The 17,441-nt window shown below is 48.0% G+C and overlaps 1 protein-coding gene across 5 annotated transcripts in view; it reads right to left on the reverse strand.

The window, feature by feature from the left end:
• The window catches only part of NSD3 (nuclear receptor binding SET domain protein 3), a 300,258-nt gene that overhangs the window by 110,434 nt on the left and 172,383 nt on the right, over positions 1–17,441 (reverse strand). For all 5 annotated transcript variants that reach the window (XM_063931538.1, XM_063931537.1, XM_063931536.1 and 2 more), the window contains exons 10-11: positions 12,621–12,740; positions 12,340–12,466 (exon numbers count right to left, since the gene is read on the reverse strand). In XM_063931538.1, coding sequence (XP_063787608.1) covers positions 12,340–12,466; positions 12,621–12,740 — 247 coding nt within the window. The remainder of the gene's footprint in view (positions 1–12,339; positions 12,467–12,620; positions 12,741–17,441) is intronic.

Genomic DNA, 17,441 nt, shown 5'->3' on the forward strand with positions numbered 1-17,441 from the left:
TCAGACCCTGTATGTTTGGGCTTGTATAAAGCAATGGACGCCCAATCAGAGCAAAAATTGAATTGCTCTGAGGGGCGCCAAGAACTTTGGGCGCTCAAAAATATGATTTTAATTACCTACCGGTAAATCCTTTTCTTATAGTCCGTAGAGGATACTGGGGTCCAAATTAGTAATATGGGGTATAGACGGATCCACTAGGAGCCTAAGACATCAATAGTGTGCACTGGCTCCTCTCTCAATGCATCTCCTACCAGACTCCGTGTAGAAACTGTGCCTGAGGAGACGGACATATCCTGAGGAAGGAAACAGTGGTGAGATTCGAACCAGCACACACAAACAAGAGAAAAGCCATGCTAACCAAACTGGAACAGCAACAGCTGAACCAACAACGATACTCAATGAAGTAACAGTGCAGGAAACATAAAGCACTGGGTGGGTACCCAGCATCCTCTACGGACTATGAGAAAAGGATTTACCGGTAAGTAATTCAAATCCTATTTTCTCTTACGTCCTAGAGGATACTGGGGTACACATTAGTACCATGGGGATGTCCAAAGCTCCCAAACCGGGTGGGAGAGTGCTGAGGTTCCTGCAGAATGGAGTGAACAAACTGAAAGTCCTCAGAGGCCAAAGTATCGAACTTGTAGAACTTAGCAAACGTGTCCGAACCCGACCAAGTAGCTGCTCGGCAGAGCTGTAAAGCCAAGACACCCCGGGCAGCCGCCCAGGAAGAACCCACCGACCTAGTTGAGTGGGCCTGTACTTTAGGAACCGGCAATCCTGCCGAAGAATTAGCCTGCTGGATAGTAAGCCTGATCCAGCGAGCAATAGACGGCTTTGAAGCAGGACACCCAATTTTCTTGGGATCATAGAGAACAAACAGTGAGTCGGACTTCTGTGACGAGCTGTCCGCTTCACATAGATCTTCAAAGCCCTCACCACATCCAAGGACTTTGAGGTAGCAGAGGTGTCCGTAAGCACCAGAACCACAATAGGTTGGTTGATATGAAACGCAGACACCACCTTAGGAAGAATTGCTGATGAGTTCTGAGTTCAGCTCTATCTTCATGAAAAATCAAATAGGGGCTTTTGTGAGACAATGCCCCCAGTTCCGACACACGCCTTGCGGAAGCTAGGGCCAACAGTGTAACGGTCTTCCACGTAAGAAACTTTACGTCAACCTCCTGTAAAGGATCAAACCATGCCGATTGTAGAAACTGCAACACCACGTTGAGATTTGAAGGTGCCGTGGGAGGCACAAAGGGCGGTTGGATGTGCAGAAGACTCTTCAAGAATGTGTGAACCTCAGGGAGAGAAGCCAATTGTTTCTGGAAGAAAATGGATAAGGCTGAAATTTGGACTTTCAAGGAGCCCAAAAATAGGCCCACATCCACACCTGACTGCAGAAAAAGGAGGAAACGGCCCAGTTGAAATTCCACAGTAGGAAATCTCCTGTTTTCACACCACGAGACATATTTTTTCCAAATACGGTGGTAGTCTTTAGACGTTACCCCTTTCCTGGCATGGATCAGGGTTGGAATAATCCTGTCCGGGATCCCCTTCTGGACTGGAATATGACGCTCAACCTCCATGTCGCCAAACGTCGCCGTGGTAAGTCTTGGCCCCTGTTGTAGAAGATCCTCGCGAAGAGGCAGAGGCCTCTAGGAGCATTTCCAGTAGATCCGCGTACCAGGCCCTTCTTGGCCAGTCCGGAGCAATGAGAATTGCTTGAACCTTTTCTCTTTTTATTCTTTTGAGAATTATTGGGATCAATGGAAGAGGCGGAAACACGTAAACCATCTGGTAGACCCATGGAGTTACCAGAGCATCCACCACCACTGCTTGTGGGTCCCTCGACCTGGAACAATACCGCTTGAGCTTCTTGTTGAGACGAAAGGCCACCACATCGATTTTTGGAGTCCCCCACTGACGCGTCAAGGACTCGAACACCTGCGGGTGAAGTCCCCACTCTTCTGAGTGGAAGTCGTGTCTGCTGAGGAAGTCCGCTTCATAGTTGTCTACTCCCGAATGAAGATTGCCGACAGCGCCACCGCGTGTCTTTCTGCCCAGAGGAGAATCCTTGTTACCTCTGACATTGCTGCTCTGCTCTTCGTTCCGCCCTGTCGGTTTATGTACATTACTGCCATTACATTGTCTGACTGAACTTGAATGGCGTGATCTTGAAGAAGATGCATTGTATATGGCCCTTAGTTCCCAAACGTTGAGTGGAAGGATGGTTTCCTGATTTGACCATTTTCCTTGGAACTGTTTCCCCTGGGTGACTGCTCCCCATCCTCTGAGTCTTGCGTCTGTGGTTAGCAGAATCCAATTTTGAATCCCGAACCTTCGACCCTCGGTCAGGTGAGAAGTCTGAAGCCACCACAGAAGAGAAATCCTGGCTTTTGGCGACAGACTTATCCTCTGGTGCATGTGAAGATGCGATCCGGACCATTTGTCCAACAGATCCAGCTGGAAGGGCCTTGCATGAAATCTTCCATACTGCAGAGCCTCGTAAGAGGCTACCATCTTCCCCAGAAGGCAAATGCATAGATGCACAGATATCCGGGTTGGTTTTAGAACATCCTGCACCATTGATTGGATTACCAATGCCTTTTCCAACGGAAGGAATACCTTCTGTACCTCCATATCCAGCATCATCCCCAGGAACCGAAGCCTCCGTGTTGGTTCCAGGTGGGATTTTTGTAGGTTCAAAATCCACCCGTGATCCTGGAATAGTCGGGTTGAGAGGGCAATGCTGTCCAACAACCACTCCCTGGACGGTGCTTTTATCAGTAGGTCGTCCAGGTACGGTATTATGTTCACTCCCTGCTTGCGGAGAAGAAACATCATCTCTGCCATAACCTTGGTGAATATCCTCGGTGCGGTGGAGAGGCCAAATGGCAGGGCCTGGAACTGGTAGTGACAGTCCTGCAGTGCAAACCGTAGATTAGCCTGATGAGGCGGCCAAATTGGAATATGAAGGTACGCATCCTTGATGTCCAGAGACTCCAGAAATTCCCCCTCCTTCATACTTGAGATCACCGCTCTCAGAGACTCCATCTTGAACTTGAACACCCTTAAGTATGGGTTCAGTGACTTGAAGTTTAAAAATAAGAATTTACTTACCGATAATTCTATTTCTCGTAGTCCGTAGTGGATGCTGGGAACTCTTTAAGGACCATGGGGAATAGCGGCTCCGCAGGAGACAGGGCACATCTAAAGAAAGCTTTAGGATCACCTGGTGTGCACTGGCTCCTCCCCTTATGACCCTCCTCCAAGCCTCAGTTAGGATACTGTGCCCGGACGAGCGTACACAATAAGGAAGGATTTTGAATCCCGGGTAAGACTCATACCAGCCACACCAATCACACTGTACAACTTGTGATCTGAACCCAGTTAACAGCATGATAATAGAGAAGCCTCTATAAAAGATGGCTCACTACAACAATAACCCGAATTTTTTGGTAACAATAATTATGTACCAGTATTGCAGACAATCCGCACTTGGGATGGGCGCCCAGCATCCACTACGGACTACGAGAAATAGAATTATCGGTAAGTAAATTCTTATTTTCTCTGACGTCCTAGTGGATGCTGGGAACTCCGTAAGGACCATGGGGATTATACCAAAGCTCCCAAACGGGCGGGAGAGTGCGGATGACTCTGCAGCACCGAATGAGAGAACTTCAGGTCCTCCTCAGCCAGGGTAACAAATTTGTAGAAGTTTACAAACGTATTTGCTCCTGACCAAGTAACTGCTCGGCAAAGTTGTAAAGCCGAGACCCCTCGGGCAGCTGCCCAAGATGAGCCCACCTTCCTTGTGGAGTGGGCATTTTAAGATTTTTGGCTGTGGCAGGCCTGCCACAGAATGTGCAAGCTGAATTGTACTACAAATCCAACGAGCAATCGTCTGCTTAGAAGCAGGAGCACCCAGTTTGTTGGGTGCATACAGGATAAACAGCGAGTCAGATTTTCTGACTCCAGCCGTCCTGGAAACATATTTTCAGGGCCCTGACCACGTCAAGCAACTTGGAATCCTCCAAGTCCTTAGTAGCCGCAGGTACCACAATAGGTTGCTTCATGTGAAATGCAGAAACCACCTTAGGTAGAAATTGAGGACAAGTCCTCAATTCTGCCCTGTCAGAATGAAATATTAAATAAGGGCTTTTATATGATAAAGCCGCCAGTTCTGACACACGCCTGGCTGAAGCCAGGGCTAACAGCATCGTCACCTTCCATGTGAGATATTTTAAGTCCACAGTGGTGAGTGGTTCAAACCAATGTGACTTTAGGAAACTCAACACAACATTGAGATCCCAAGGTGCCACTGGAGGCACAAAAGGAGGCTGTATATGCAGTACCCCTTTTACAAATGTCTGAACTTCAGGCACTGAAGCCAGTTCCTTTTGGAAGAAAATCGACAGGGCCGAAATTTGAACCTTAATGGACCCTAATTTTAGGCCCATAGACAGTCCTGTTTGCAGGAAATGGAGGAAACGACCCAGTTGAAATTCCTCTGTAGGGCCTTCTTGGCCTCCCACCACGCAACATATTTTCGCCAATGCGGTGATAATGTTTTGCGGTTACGTCCTTCCTGGCCTTGACCAGGGTGGGGATGACTTCATCTGGAATGCCTTTTTCCTTCAGGATCCGGCGTTCAACCGCCAAGCCGTCAAACGCAGCCGCGGTAAGTCTTGGAACAGACAAGGCCCCTGCTGGAGCAGGTCCTTTCTTAGAGGTAGAGGCCACGGTTTGTCCGTGAGCATCTCTTGAAGTTCCGGATACCAAGTCCTTCTTGGCCAATCCGGAACCACGAGTATAGTTCTTACTCCTCTCCTTCTTATGATTCTCAGTACTTTTGGTATGAGAGGCAGAGGAGGGAACACATACACTGACTGGTACACCCACGGTGTTACCAGAGCGTCCACCGCTATTGCCTGAGGGTCCCCTGACCTGGCGCAATATCTGTCTAGTTTTTTGTTTAGACGGGACGCCATTATGTCCACCTTTGGTTTTTCCCAACGGTTTACAATCAGGTGGAAGACTTCTGGGTGAAGTCCCCACTCTCCCGGGTGAAGGTCGTGTCTGCTGAGGAAGTCTGCTTCCCAGTTGTCCACTCCCGGAATGAACACTGCTGACAGTGCTATCACATGATTCTCCGCCCAGCGAAGAATCCTTGCAGCTTCTGCCATTGCCCCCCTGCTTCCCGTGCCGCCCTGTCTGTTTACGTGGGCGACTGACGTGATGTTGTCCGATTGGATCAATACCGCCTGACCCTGAAGCAGGGGTTTCGCTTGACTTAGGGCATTGTAAATGGCCCTTAGTTCCAGAATGTTTATATGAAGAGATGTCTCCAGGCTTGACCATAAGCCCTGGAAATTCCTTCCCTGTGTGACTGCTCCCCAGCCTCGCAGGCTGGCATCCGTGGCCACCAGGACCCAGTCCCGAATGCCGAATCTGCGGCCCTCTAGAAGATGAGCACTCTGCAACCACCACAGGAGGGATACCCTTGTCCCCGGTGACAGGGTTATCCGCTGAAGCATCTGAAGATGCGACCCGGACCATTTGTCCAGTAGGTTCCACTGGAAAGTCTTGCGTGGAATCTGCCGAATGGGATTGCTTCGTAGGAAGCCACCATTTTTACCCAGAACCCTTGTGCATTGATGCACTGAGACTTGGTTCGGTTTTAGGAGGTTCCTGACTAGCTCGGATAACTCCCTGGCTTTCTCCTCCGGGAGAAACACCTTCTTTCTGGACTGTGTCCAGGATCATCCCTAGGAACAGAAGACAAGTCGTCGGAACCAGCTGCGATTCTGGAATATTGAGAATCCAATCGTGCTGCCGCAACACTACCTGATATAGTGCTACACCGATCTCCAACTGTTCCCTGGATCTTACCCTTATCAGGGAATCGTCCAAGTAACGGATAACTAAAATTCCCTTCCTTCGAAGGAATATCATCATTACGGTCATTACTTCAGTAAAGACCCGGGGTGCCGTGGACCATCCCTACGGCAGCGTCCGAACTGATAGTGACAGTTCTGTACCATAACCTGAAATACCCTTGGTGAGAAGGGTAAATTTTGACATGAAGGTAAGCATCCTTGATGTCCCGAGACATCATGTAGTCCCCTTCTTCCAGGTTTGCAATCACTGCTCTGAGTGACTCAATTTTGAATTTGAACCTCTGTATGCAAGTGTTCAAAGATTTTAGATTTTAGATTTTAAAATCGGTCTCACCGAGCCGTCTGGCTTCGGTACCACAATAGTGTGGAATAATACCCCGTTCCCTGTTGCAGGAGGGGTACCTTGATTATCACCTGCTGGGAATACAGCTTGTGAATGGTTTCCAAAACTGCCTCCCTGTCAGCGGGAGACGTCGGTAAAACAGACCTTTGGAAACGGCGAGGGGGATACGTCTCAAATTCCAATTTGTACCCCTGAAATATTACCAGAAGGATCCAGGGGTCTACTTGCGAGTGAGCCCACTGCGCACTGAAATTCATTGAGAACGGGACCCCACCGTGCCTGAACTTGTAGAGCCCTAGCGTCATACTGAGGGCTTGGCAGAGGCGGAAAAGAGTTTCTGTTCCTTGGAACTGGCTGATCTCTGCAGCCATTTTCCTCTCCCTCTGTCACGAGCAGAAAAGAGGAACCCTTTTGTCCGCTTGCCAACCAGGCCTGCGCCTGATAATACGGCGTCTTATTTTGAGAGGCGACCTGGGGTACATCCCCTCTTTTAAGGCAATACTTCCAAATGCCGTTTGGAATCCGCATCACCTGACCACTTTACTGGTATAATTGGACAACGCACTTATACTTGATGCCAGTCGGCAAATATTCCGCTGTGCATTATGCATATATAGAAATGCATCTTTTAATTGCTCTATAGGCAATAATATACTGTCCTTATCTAGGATATCATATTTCCAGTCAGGGAATCCGACCACGCCAACCCAGCACTGCACATCCAGGCTGAGGCGATTGCTGGTCGCAGTATAACACCAGTATGTGTGTAAATACATTTTAGGATACCCTCCTGCTTTCTATCAGCAGGATCCTTAAGGGCGGCCATCTCAAGAGAGGGTAGAGCCCTTGTTCTTACAAGCGTGTGAGCGCCTTATCCCCCCTAGGGGGTGTTTCCCAACGCACCCTAACCTCTGGCGGGAAAAGGTATACTGCCAATAACTTTTTAGAAATGATCAATTGTTATCGGGGGGAAACCCACGCATTTTATTTCTCAGATTCCGGAAAACTACAGGAAGTTTTTCCTCACCAACATAATACCCCTTTTTTTTGGTGGTATTCATATTATCAGAAAAGTGTAAACTTTTTTCATTGCCTCAATCATGCAATGTGTGGCCCTATTTGGAAATCACGGTTGTCTCTTCACCGTCGACACAGGAGTCAGTATCCGTGTCGGCGTCTGTATCTGAGGTAACGGGCGCTTCAGAGCCCCTATATGAGACGTCTGGACATGCACAAGCTGAGTAGCCGGCTGTCTCATGTCAACCACTGTCTTTTATACAAAGCTGACACTGTCACGCAATTTCCACAGTACATCCACTCAGGTGTCGACCCCCCAGGGGGTGACAACACTATTACAGACACTCTACTCCGTCTCCTCATCATTTTTCTCCTCATACATGTCGACACAAACGTACCGACACACAGCACACACACAGGGAATGCTCTGATAGAGGACAGGACCCCACTAGCCCTTTGGGGAGACAGAGGGAGAGTTTGCCAGCACACACCAGAGCGCTATATATATACAGGGATAACCTTATATAAGTGTTTTTCCCTTTATAGCTGCTGTATTGTTTATACTGCGCCTAATTTGTGCCCCCCTCTCTTTTTTAACCCCTTTCTGTAGTGTAGTGACTGCAGGGGAGAGCCAGGGAGCTTCCCTCCAACTGAGCTGTGAGGGAAAATGGCGCCAGTGTGCTGAGGAGATAGGCTCCGCCCCTTTCTCGGCGTCCTTATCATCCGTTTTCTTGTATGTTTTGGCAGGGGTTAAATGCATCCATATAGCCCAGGAGTTATATGTGATGCATTTATTTTAGCCATAAAAGGTTTTCTAACGATTTTTTGCGTCTCAGGGCGCTGCCCCCCCAGCGCCCTGCACCCTCAGTGACCGGAGTGTGAAGTGTGCTGAGAGCAATGGCGCACAGCTGCGGTGCTGTGCGCCTACCTTTATCTGAAGACAGGAAAGTCTTCTGCCGCCGATTTTTCCGGACCTCTTCGCTCTTCTGGCTCTGTAAGGGGGACGGCGGCGCGGCTCCGGTGACCCATCCAGGCTGAACCTGTGATCGTCCCTCTGGAGCTAATGTCCAGTAGCCTAAGAAGCCCAATCCACTCTGCACGCAGGTGAGTTCGCTTCTTCTCCCCTTAGTCCCTCGATGCAGTGAGCCTGTTGCCAGCAGGTCTCACTGAAAATAATAAACCTAAACTAAAACTTTCACAAAGAGCTCAGGAGAGCCCCTAGTGTGCACCCTTCTCGTCGGGCACAGAAAATCTAACTGAGGCTTGGAGGAGGGTCATAAGGGGAGGAGCCAGTGCACACCAGGTGATCCTAAAGCTTTCTTTAGATGTGCCCTGTCTCCTGCGGAGCCGCTATTCCCCATGGTCCTTACGGAGTTCCCAGCATCCACTAGGACGTCAGAGAAATGGGCCTTACCGAACTGTCCGGTTTCGGTACCACAAACAGGTTGGAGTAATAACCCTTGTTTTGTAGGTGAAATGGAACTGGGACAATGACCTGAGTTTGTACCAGTTTTTGAATTGCTGTCTGCAAAGTCATACCTGCTTTCGGAGAAGCCGGTAAGCCTGATTTTAAGAATCTGTGAGGTGGGAGTTCCTGAAACTCCAGTCTGTATCCCTGGGCGATAAGGTCTTTGACTCAGAGATCTTGGCATGATGTTGCCCAAACGTGACTGAAATAATGTAACCAGGCACCCATCTGCCTGTCTTCCAGGCAGTGTGGTCCACCGTCATGCTGAAGGCTTTGAGGAAGCAGAACCGGAGGTCTGTTCCTGAGAACCTGCAGCTGCTGGTTTTCTGGGTTAACCTTTATTGCCTTTGAAGGATGTAGAAGAACCTTTTGGTTTTCCTTTAAACTTCGCTGTCCGAAAGGACTGCAGAGTTACAGCCGATAGGTTTTCCTAGCTGGGGGCGCTGCGGAAGGAAGGTATGTAGACTTACCCGCTGCAGCCTTGGATATCCACGTATCCAGTTCATCTCCAAAAAGGGCCTCACCTGTGAATGGTAGGCTTTCCATGCATTTTCTGGAATCCGCATCCGCAGTCCACTGGCGCAGCCACAAGCCCCTGTGTGCTGACACTGCCATGGCAGTGGTGCGTGCGTTGAGCAAACCAATTTCCTTTATGGCCTCCACCATAAAGTTAGCAGAGTCCTGACTATGCTGTAGGAGTAAAATGATCTCACCCTCGGGCAAGGAATCAATTAGGTTACCTGACCGTTTAGCAATGGCCCTAGTGATCCATGCACAAGCAATAGTGGGTCTCTGGGCCACAACAGCAGCAGTATATAAAGATTTGAGAGTGGTCTCAATCTTGCGGTCAGCCGTGTCCTTTAAGGATGCTGCCCCAGGGACAGGTAAGACTATCTTACGTGACAATCTAGATACCGATGCGTCCACAATCGGCGGGTTTTCTCATTTCTTTCTATGCTCCAGAGGAAAGGGAAAGGCTGTAATTAACCTTTTAGGGATGTGAAATTTCTTGTCAGGATTAGCACAAGTTTCAAACAGGGCATTCAATATCATTGATGCAGGAAAAGTAGCTGAGGATTTCTTTTTGACATTAAAATAAGATTCTTCCTCCACCTTCGCCACCTTGTCAGGAATGAGCAGGACATTTCTGACAGCTTTTATCAGGGCCTGTATTCCTTGTGACAGGACAGTATCCCCCCCACTTGCATCCACTTCACCCTCCTCTGGGTCTGATGTATCATCATCAGTATCAACCTACATGAGCTGGGCCAGAGTACACTTTTGTGGCAAATGGCAGGGGTCTGAATCTCTATTCATCAGGTCATCCATAGACTGTCTTAAATATTGTGTCACTTTTTCAGTATGGGCTAATTTAGTAGAAATATTAGATATCATCCCCTTTATGGAATCTAACCATGGGGGTTCTGACCCACTAGCCTGAGAATGTGTACTGTTCTGGGTACATGGTAGCGAGTCCCCAGGGAAGGACAGACACTCTGCTGTGCAGGATACACAGTCCCTGGACATGGTAATGCGAAGGGACCCACACACAGAAGGTGAAACACAGTATAACCTACACAGAGCCCGCAGGGAGACAGAGAAATAGGAGCCAGCCACACCGCACCCCTGTAGCTGAGTAAAAACACAGCTGGGTCGCCACACTAAATCCCTTCAGATGACTTAGTATACTACCACCTCCTCCCTCTTACTATGACCCCCTGGTACCGCTGAGGAGACGTGGAGTCTTCTTGGAGGAACTGCGCGTCCCAGTGATGCCTGCCAGTATGAGCTGCAGAGGGAAAATGGCGCTGGTGAGCTTTTGGATCCGCTCATAGTGAAGCCCCGCCCCCGCTTCCTGGTCTTTTTTATACTGGCCTGGGGTTTAGAGTGCTTAAAACCCTCTGTAAGCTGGATGGCCAGTGTGGGTATCATTGGTGGCTCAGTGCGCCCCTCACAGCGGGACACACGCAGCCGCATGTCATCCTGAGCTCCTGGAGCGCAGCCTGCATGTCAGCGATCCGCTCCAACTTTCATGCCGCCATTTCCGCCGGCGACCCGCTAACCGGGATGCCGGTGCTGTAGTCACCACACTTCTATCTTCAGCTCTGTGAGAGGTGGCGGCGTGCTGCGAAAGGGTACGCTCGCCGTGGTGGGGCTTGCGAATAACTCTCTCAGGAGCTCAGTGTCCTGTCAGCAGAGAAACTGAACCATTAACTCTTTAGGGAGTTGGGCCGTTCTCCCCCTAAGTCCCACGAAGCAGGCATGCTGGTGCCACCCAGCAATGCCTGTAAAACAACAAACCGAAAATAAATGTGGAAAACTCTTCAGGAGCTTCCCTAGGCGTAACCGGCTCCTCCGGGCACATTTTCTGGTAGGAGGTGCATAGAGGGAGGAGCCAGTGCACACTATTGATTTCTTAAAGTGCCCAAGGTTCCTAGTGGACCCGTCTATACCCTATGGTACTAATGTGAACCCCAGTATCCTCTAGCACAGAGGTTCTCAAACTCGGTCCTCGGGAGCCCAAACAGTGCATGTTTTGCAGGTAACCCAGCAGGTGCACAGGTGTATTAATTACTCATTGACACATTTTAAAAGATCCACAGGTGGAGCTAATTATTTCACTTGCGATTCTGTGAGGAGACCTGCAAAACATGCACTGTGTGGGCCCCCGAGGACCGAGTTTGAGAACCTCTGCTCTAGGACGTAAGAGAAAAAAACCCATCTGAATGGCCCCCTATGAGACTGATGAAGAGTTGAACATAAACAGTGTATTAGCCTGTATGCATTGATGTACTTGTCCTCTGTCCGTATGCTGCATTTGATAAGTCTCAGTACTGGCGCAACTAACTACTGTCCAACTCTGCTGTTAGTCAGCATGACCTCTCTGAATTTTATCAACGTTAAAATACGCTGTTTCAGCCCAGTTATGCCCCTTCAGAGCAAGTGGAGGCGCAATTGAAACGTTGAGAATATGCACGATAGACACATGGGGCCTATTTCTTGGTGCAGATGTCCACAACAGCCCGATTTACTACTGTATGTTATGGGGTGTAGCCATCCATCTCAATGTGTATTGTTGCACCGCCCATCATTACTATAGGCACTTACACCTACCCTAGGCTGGGTGCAAAAACAGTCTTTTTTCTGTACGCATGTCTCAAACAAGCACAGAGGTATGGTTACCCGCCCACACACAAATCTCTTCCAATCATATGGCAGCCACCACCCACTTGCCGACCAGATACTCTCATTTCAGAGATCTAGCTAAGCAAGGAGCGAACCGTCCGCTTTCATATCTTCCGTCGAGGCACATATGCACAGTTAGCAAATTGCTTCTTACAGTGTGTGTGCAGACTGCTGACAATTGCAAGATGTCTCCACATTTGGACTTGCATCGGACTCCAAATCAGGACCAAGATGCACCCCACTCTGCATCAGCCCCAACAGATTTTGTGTATGTTATGGACAATAATGGCTGCATAGCATGGAGGATCTGACATTATGCAGTGACAGCATGCCAGCAAAGACTGGGCAGAGCACACAATGCATTGGGTCTGCCAACAGATGCAATATTTAAGACAAGAGTTGTTTGCGTATCAACACACCTGTTTTACATTCCATGCAGACAAACTTTCCATCTGGTAATATATCCATCCCCAGGCACTCCAGATGAAAGAGACGAGAGCAATCTCCATCGCAAGAGACCAGCGACTCCCCAAAATGTTCACAAATCTAGAAAAAAATATTTTTATAAAAGATTTCCATAGTATAAATGACCTTTGTGAACTAGACATATTAAGGAATCACTGAAATCTTTGTAATGAAATGCCATAAAACTATAACTTATACCTGTTCTCTGAACCCCGCCAGCTGCAGATGTACATACCTGACACACGGTGTCTCTTTTGCTTGACCTCCGAGATACGCTGGAATCCACAGACTGGACATCAGAGGCGTCCGCATCAGCGGCAGCTGATGGGCTGTCCAACTGCTTCTCAAAACTGATCTGTGTCAAAAAGCCAAGTGATTAAATAAAGCAAGCCTCCCAACGGTTACATTTTAGCACTGGTGGGTGGCAAATTACTACAGCTTGGTAAAGCCATGAAGGGAACAGAATTTCATCACCACTAGGGAGGCCAATCCCGGGATTGGGTTGAAGACCCGCCCATCACAATCTACCCCACACAAATACTCAACATTGTGGGTGAGATCCGGGCTCATGGATGGCGAGGTGCGGTCCGGGTGGCTGGCGTCAGACTGCGCAGCGGGAGCCGGGTAGCGTCTGAGCCTCCTAAGGATGCTCCACTCTGCCCGGTATTAAAAAAAACAATGGGCTGGGTAAATCCCACAATCCTCGAGATAGGAGCTTCCAATCCCGGGATTGAATCCTGGATGTTTTTTGGTCTAAATCCCGGATCTAGCCGATCCGGGGATTGGCCTCCCTAGACACCACTGTCATCTTGGGCTAGAATGGAGCCCAGCAATTCTACCTGGATCTCCCTTAAAGGGCTAGTAGCTATTAATAGCAAGTAAAGCTTCAGCACAAAGCCTCCTTAACCCCATTCATGAAGGCTAGATACTAGAGGAACTCTGTGTGGAAAATGGCAATCCCAGTTAGTGGAGTCTGGGGGAAATGTATGAAAAAGTGAAAGGCGTGGAGAAGTGTGCCTGTGGAGAAGTTGCACATAGCAACCAATCAGCTTTGAGGTAACATTCTATAAAATTATAGGTAGATGCTGATTGGATTTCATGGGCAACTTTTCCACTGGCTCATTTCTCCACTCTTTTCACTGCTTTATACATCGCCCCTCAGTACCACAGACAGCACAGGTAGGTAATTTGTATGTGTGCTAGCTACAAGCACGTGCTGGACAATGTTGGGCAAATGTGACAGACATACAGTGGTGGTCAAAATTGTGGACACTTTCTGAAATTTTAATGTTTTTCAACTTTGATTGCTTATAAAAACAGTTTCACTTCACGCAGTGCAATGATTCATATATCAAATGAAAGGAAATTTTATGCTGAATTCAACACAATAAACATAGGTCAAATATTTGCATTTCAAGGGAAGTTATGCTACTTTCAGTCAGACAAAAAAGCACTGATGCGTGAGATTCAAGAAGCGGATAATAGTAACACCTACTACCAGCCAATCGTAATTGTCGCTCTGAGACCAATCAGCTGTCGTTTATGAGCAGGTGCAAGGTCATGTTCAAAGGTGGGAAAGGTCAGTTTGGCTGTTTCATTTTGCAGAATAAAGTTGGTTACTGAAGTGCAATTACGGTTGGATGTTTGTGTATTGTTTTGTGCTATTGACGGTGTAAAAAATAAATACAACAATGTCATCCAGGCTAAGTGGTGACTGATCACCCAGGAAGAGACCCAGGTTTGTGGTGCTATGTGAAAATGGTCTTTCGTATGCAGCAATTGCGAGAGAAATTGGTGGGAATGTGACAACATCAGGAGAACGAAAGTTTTGTTTGCGCTATCAGGAAACACAATCTATACAAAGCAAAGGAGGAAAAGGCCGGAAAAAGTGCACAGCAGCTGTTGATGATAGGAGAATAAAATGAATTTGCATCAGGGACAGATGGATGTCATCTGAGTGCAACTGGCGTTTCTGTCAGTGCAAGAACAATACGGAGAAGTCTAACAGAGGTTGGCCTAAAAGGTAGGATTCCCTGAAAAAAGCCATCCCTGAATAAAAAGCAGTGGCAGAGACTAATACAGTGGGCAAAAGAACACATTGCATGGACAGAAGGTCAGTGGAAACAAGTGATATGGAGTGATGAAACTAAGATATCGATATTTGGTAGTAATGGGAGAAAATATGTGAGACGTCGCATCGGGGAAGAAGTACATCCAGATTGCATTCAAGCGACAACAAAGAATCCTACAAGTGTTAATCTGGGCACGTATGACAGCAGATGCTGTAGGCCGCCTTCATGTCATAGATGGCACACTGAACAGCAGAAAGTACATTGACACCATCCTACAATGGAAACTTCTGCCTGCCATCAGGGATCTTTTTCCAGATAATGGCCCATTTTTTTCCCAGCAGGATTCAGCTCCCTGACACACTGCACAGATATGCAAACAGTGGTTCATGGAGAATGACATGCAGGTGCTGGGATGGCCAGGAAACAGCCCAGACCTGAACCCAACAGAACATTTGTGGTTCCGTTTGAAGAAACTGGTACATCTGAGGCGTCCATCCAATAAAAGAGAATGAACTGAGGCTATAATTGTCTCATGGCACCACATAATAAAGAAGGTAGAGCTTCAAACATTGGTTGGCTCAACGCCACGTTGCTGTGCTGCTGCCTTGAAAAATAAAGGATACCCAACGAAATACTGATAGGGTGAAACTTATGATGTCACTGTCCTAAGTTGTTTTCACTGCATAACTTCCCTTGTAATGCAAATATCTGACCTGTTTATTGTGTTGAATTCAGCATTAAATTTCCTTCCATTTGATATATGAATCACTGCACTGCATGAAGTGTAACAGTTTTTATAAGCATTCAAAGTTGAAAAACATTAAAATTTTAAAAAGTGTCCGCAATTTTGGCCACCAGTTTATAATACAAGCTGGGAATTCTTAGAGGAAACGCACCCTTATCAAATTTTTATATAATGCGCTATATGCCCAAATTATTGACTCCTGTTTTACTGAGAAATTTCTCAAGGTCTGATACACTTAGTAACATTTCATTTAGCAAAAAGATAAAAAATACCCTACCAGGGCAAATATATTGGAATGGTTTTGCTTAGTATAATAGGATTTTAATTACCTTTCCGGTAAATCCTTTTCTCGAAGTCCATAAGGGATATTGGGGAGACTTAGTACGATGGGGTAAAGACGGGGTCCAAAGGAGCCAATGCACTTTAAATTTCTTCACTGGGTGTGCTGGCTCCTCCCCTCTATGTCCCTCCCACATACAGTTATAGGTAAAACAGTGCCAAAAGGAGAAAGTACATATATGAGAGAAGGAACATGACAACAGAGAGTGGTGAGATTTAATACCAGCACACCTGAACAGGTAACCACATAACAGAGAACCTGCAAAAAAGTCAACGCAATGAGGCGGGCACCCAATATCCCTTATGGACTACGAGAAAAGGATTTACCGGAAGGTAATTAAAATCCTATTTTCTCTAGCATCCATAAGGAATATTGGGGAGACTTAGTATGATGGGGACATCCCAAAGCTTCCAGAACGGGCGGGAATGTGCGGAGACGTCTGCAGCACCGCCTGCCCAAACTGGGTATCCTCTTTGGCCAGGGTATCAAACTTGTAGAACTTCACAAAGGTGTTCTTCCCAACCAGGTAGCAGCTCGGCATAGTTGCAAGGACGAGACTCCTCGAGCAGCCGCCCAGGAAGAGCTCACCGATCTTGTACAGTGGGCTTTCAGAGACTTAGGAACAGGTAAGGCTGCCGACAAAGGCCTGTTGGATAGTAAGCCGAAGCCAACGAGCAATGGACTGCTTCGAAGCAGGACAACCCTTTTTCTGCGCATCATAGAGCACGAACAAGGAATCTGTCTTTCTGATCCGAGCCATCCGCTTGACATAGATCTTCAAGACTTGCATAACATCCAATGCCTCCGGAGGAGCAGAAGTGTCAGAACTAGACGGAACCACAATAGGTTGATTCAAGTGAAACGCAGATACAACCTTTGGCAGGAACTGCTGCCTAGTCCTGAGCTCCGCTCTGTCCTCGTACAAGACAAAGTATGGACTTTTACACGATAAGGCCCCCAATTCTGAGACACGCCTAGCAGAAGCCAGGGCCAGTAACATCACTGTCTTCCACATGAGGTACTTGTCTTCTACCGTCATCAGAGGCTCAAACCAGGAGGACTGTAGAAATTCCAACACCACATTCAAATCCAAGGGCGCCGTAGGCGGCACAAAAGGAGGTTGTATGTGGAGTACCCCTTGCAAGAAGGTCTGAACTTCTGGCAACAGTGCGAATTTTTTCTGGAAGAAAATGGAGAGAGCTGAAATCTGGACCTTAATGGAACCCAGACGTAAGCCCTTATCCACACCAGCCTGCAGGAAACGTAAGAAACACCCCAAGTAGAACTCTGCAGGTGGATAGGTGTGTTCCTCGCACCAAGAGACCTATCTTCTCCAGATATGATGATAGTGTTTTGACGTCACCGGTTTCCTGGCCTGAACCAAGGTAGGAATAACCTTTTTGGAAAGGCCCTTGTGAGCTAGGATGTTCCGCTCAACCTCCATGCCGTCAAACGAAGTCGTCGTAAGTCCGGGTAGACGAATGGTCCTTGTTGAAGAAGATTGCTTCTTAGTGGTAGAGGCCAAGAGTCTTCGACGTACATGTCCAGAAGATGTGCGTACCACGCCCTCCGAGACCAATTCGGGCAATCAGAATTGCCTGGACTCCTTGATTTCTGATTCGCTTTAGCACCCTTGGGAGCAACGGAATCGGAGGAAACAGGTAGACCAGCCGGTAAGGCCAAGGCGACGTCAGTGCATCCACTGCCCTCGCCTGAGGGTCCCTGGTTCGAGAGCAATACCAGTGAAACTTCTTGTTGAGACGAGAAGCCATCATGTCTATCTGTGGGCAGCCCCACCGGTGGATGATCTGCTGGAACACCTGAGGGTGGAGTCCCCACTCTCCTGGGTGGAGGTCGTGACGAATGAGGGAGTCCGCTTCCCAGTCGTCTACACCCGGA

Source organism: Pseudophryne corroboree, chromosome 6 (genome assembly GCF_028390025.1).
Source record: "Pseudophryne corroboree isolate aPseCor3 chromosome 6, aPseCor3.hap2, whole genome shotgun sequence".
Lineage (NCBI taxonomy): Eukaryota > Metazoa > Chordata > Amphibia > Anura > Myobatrachidae > Pseudophryne > Pseudophryne corroboree.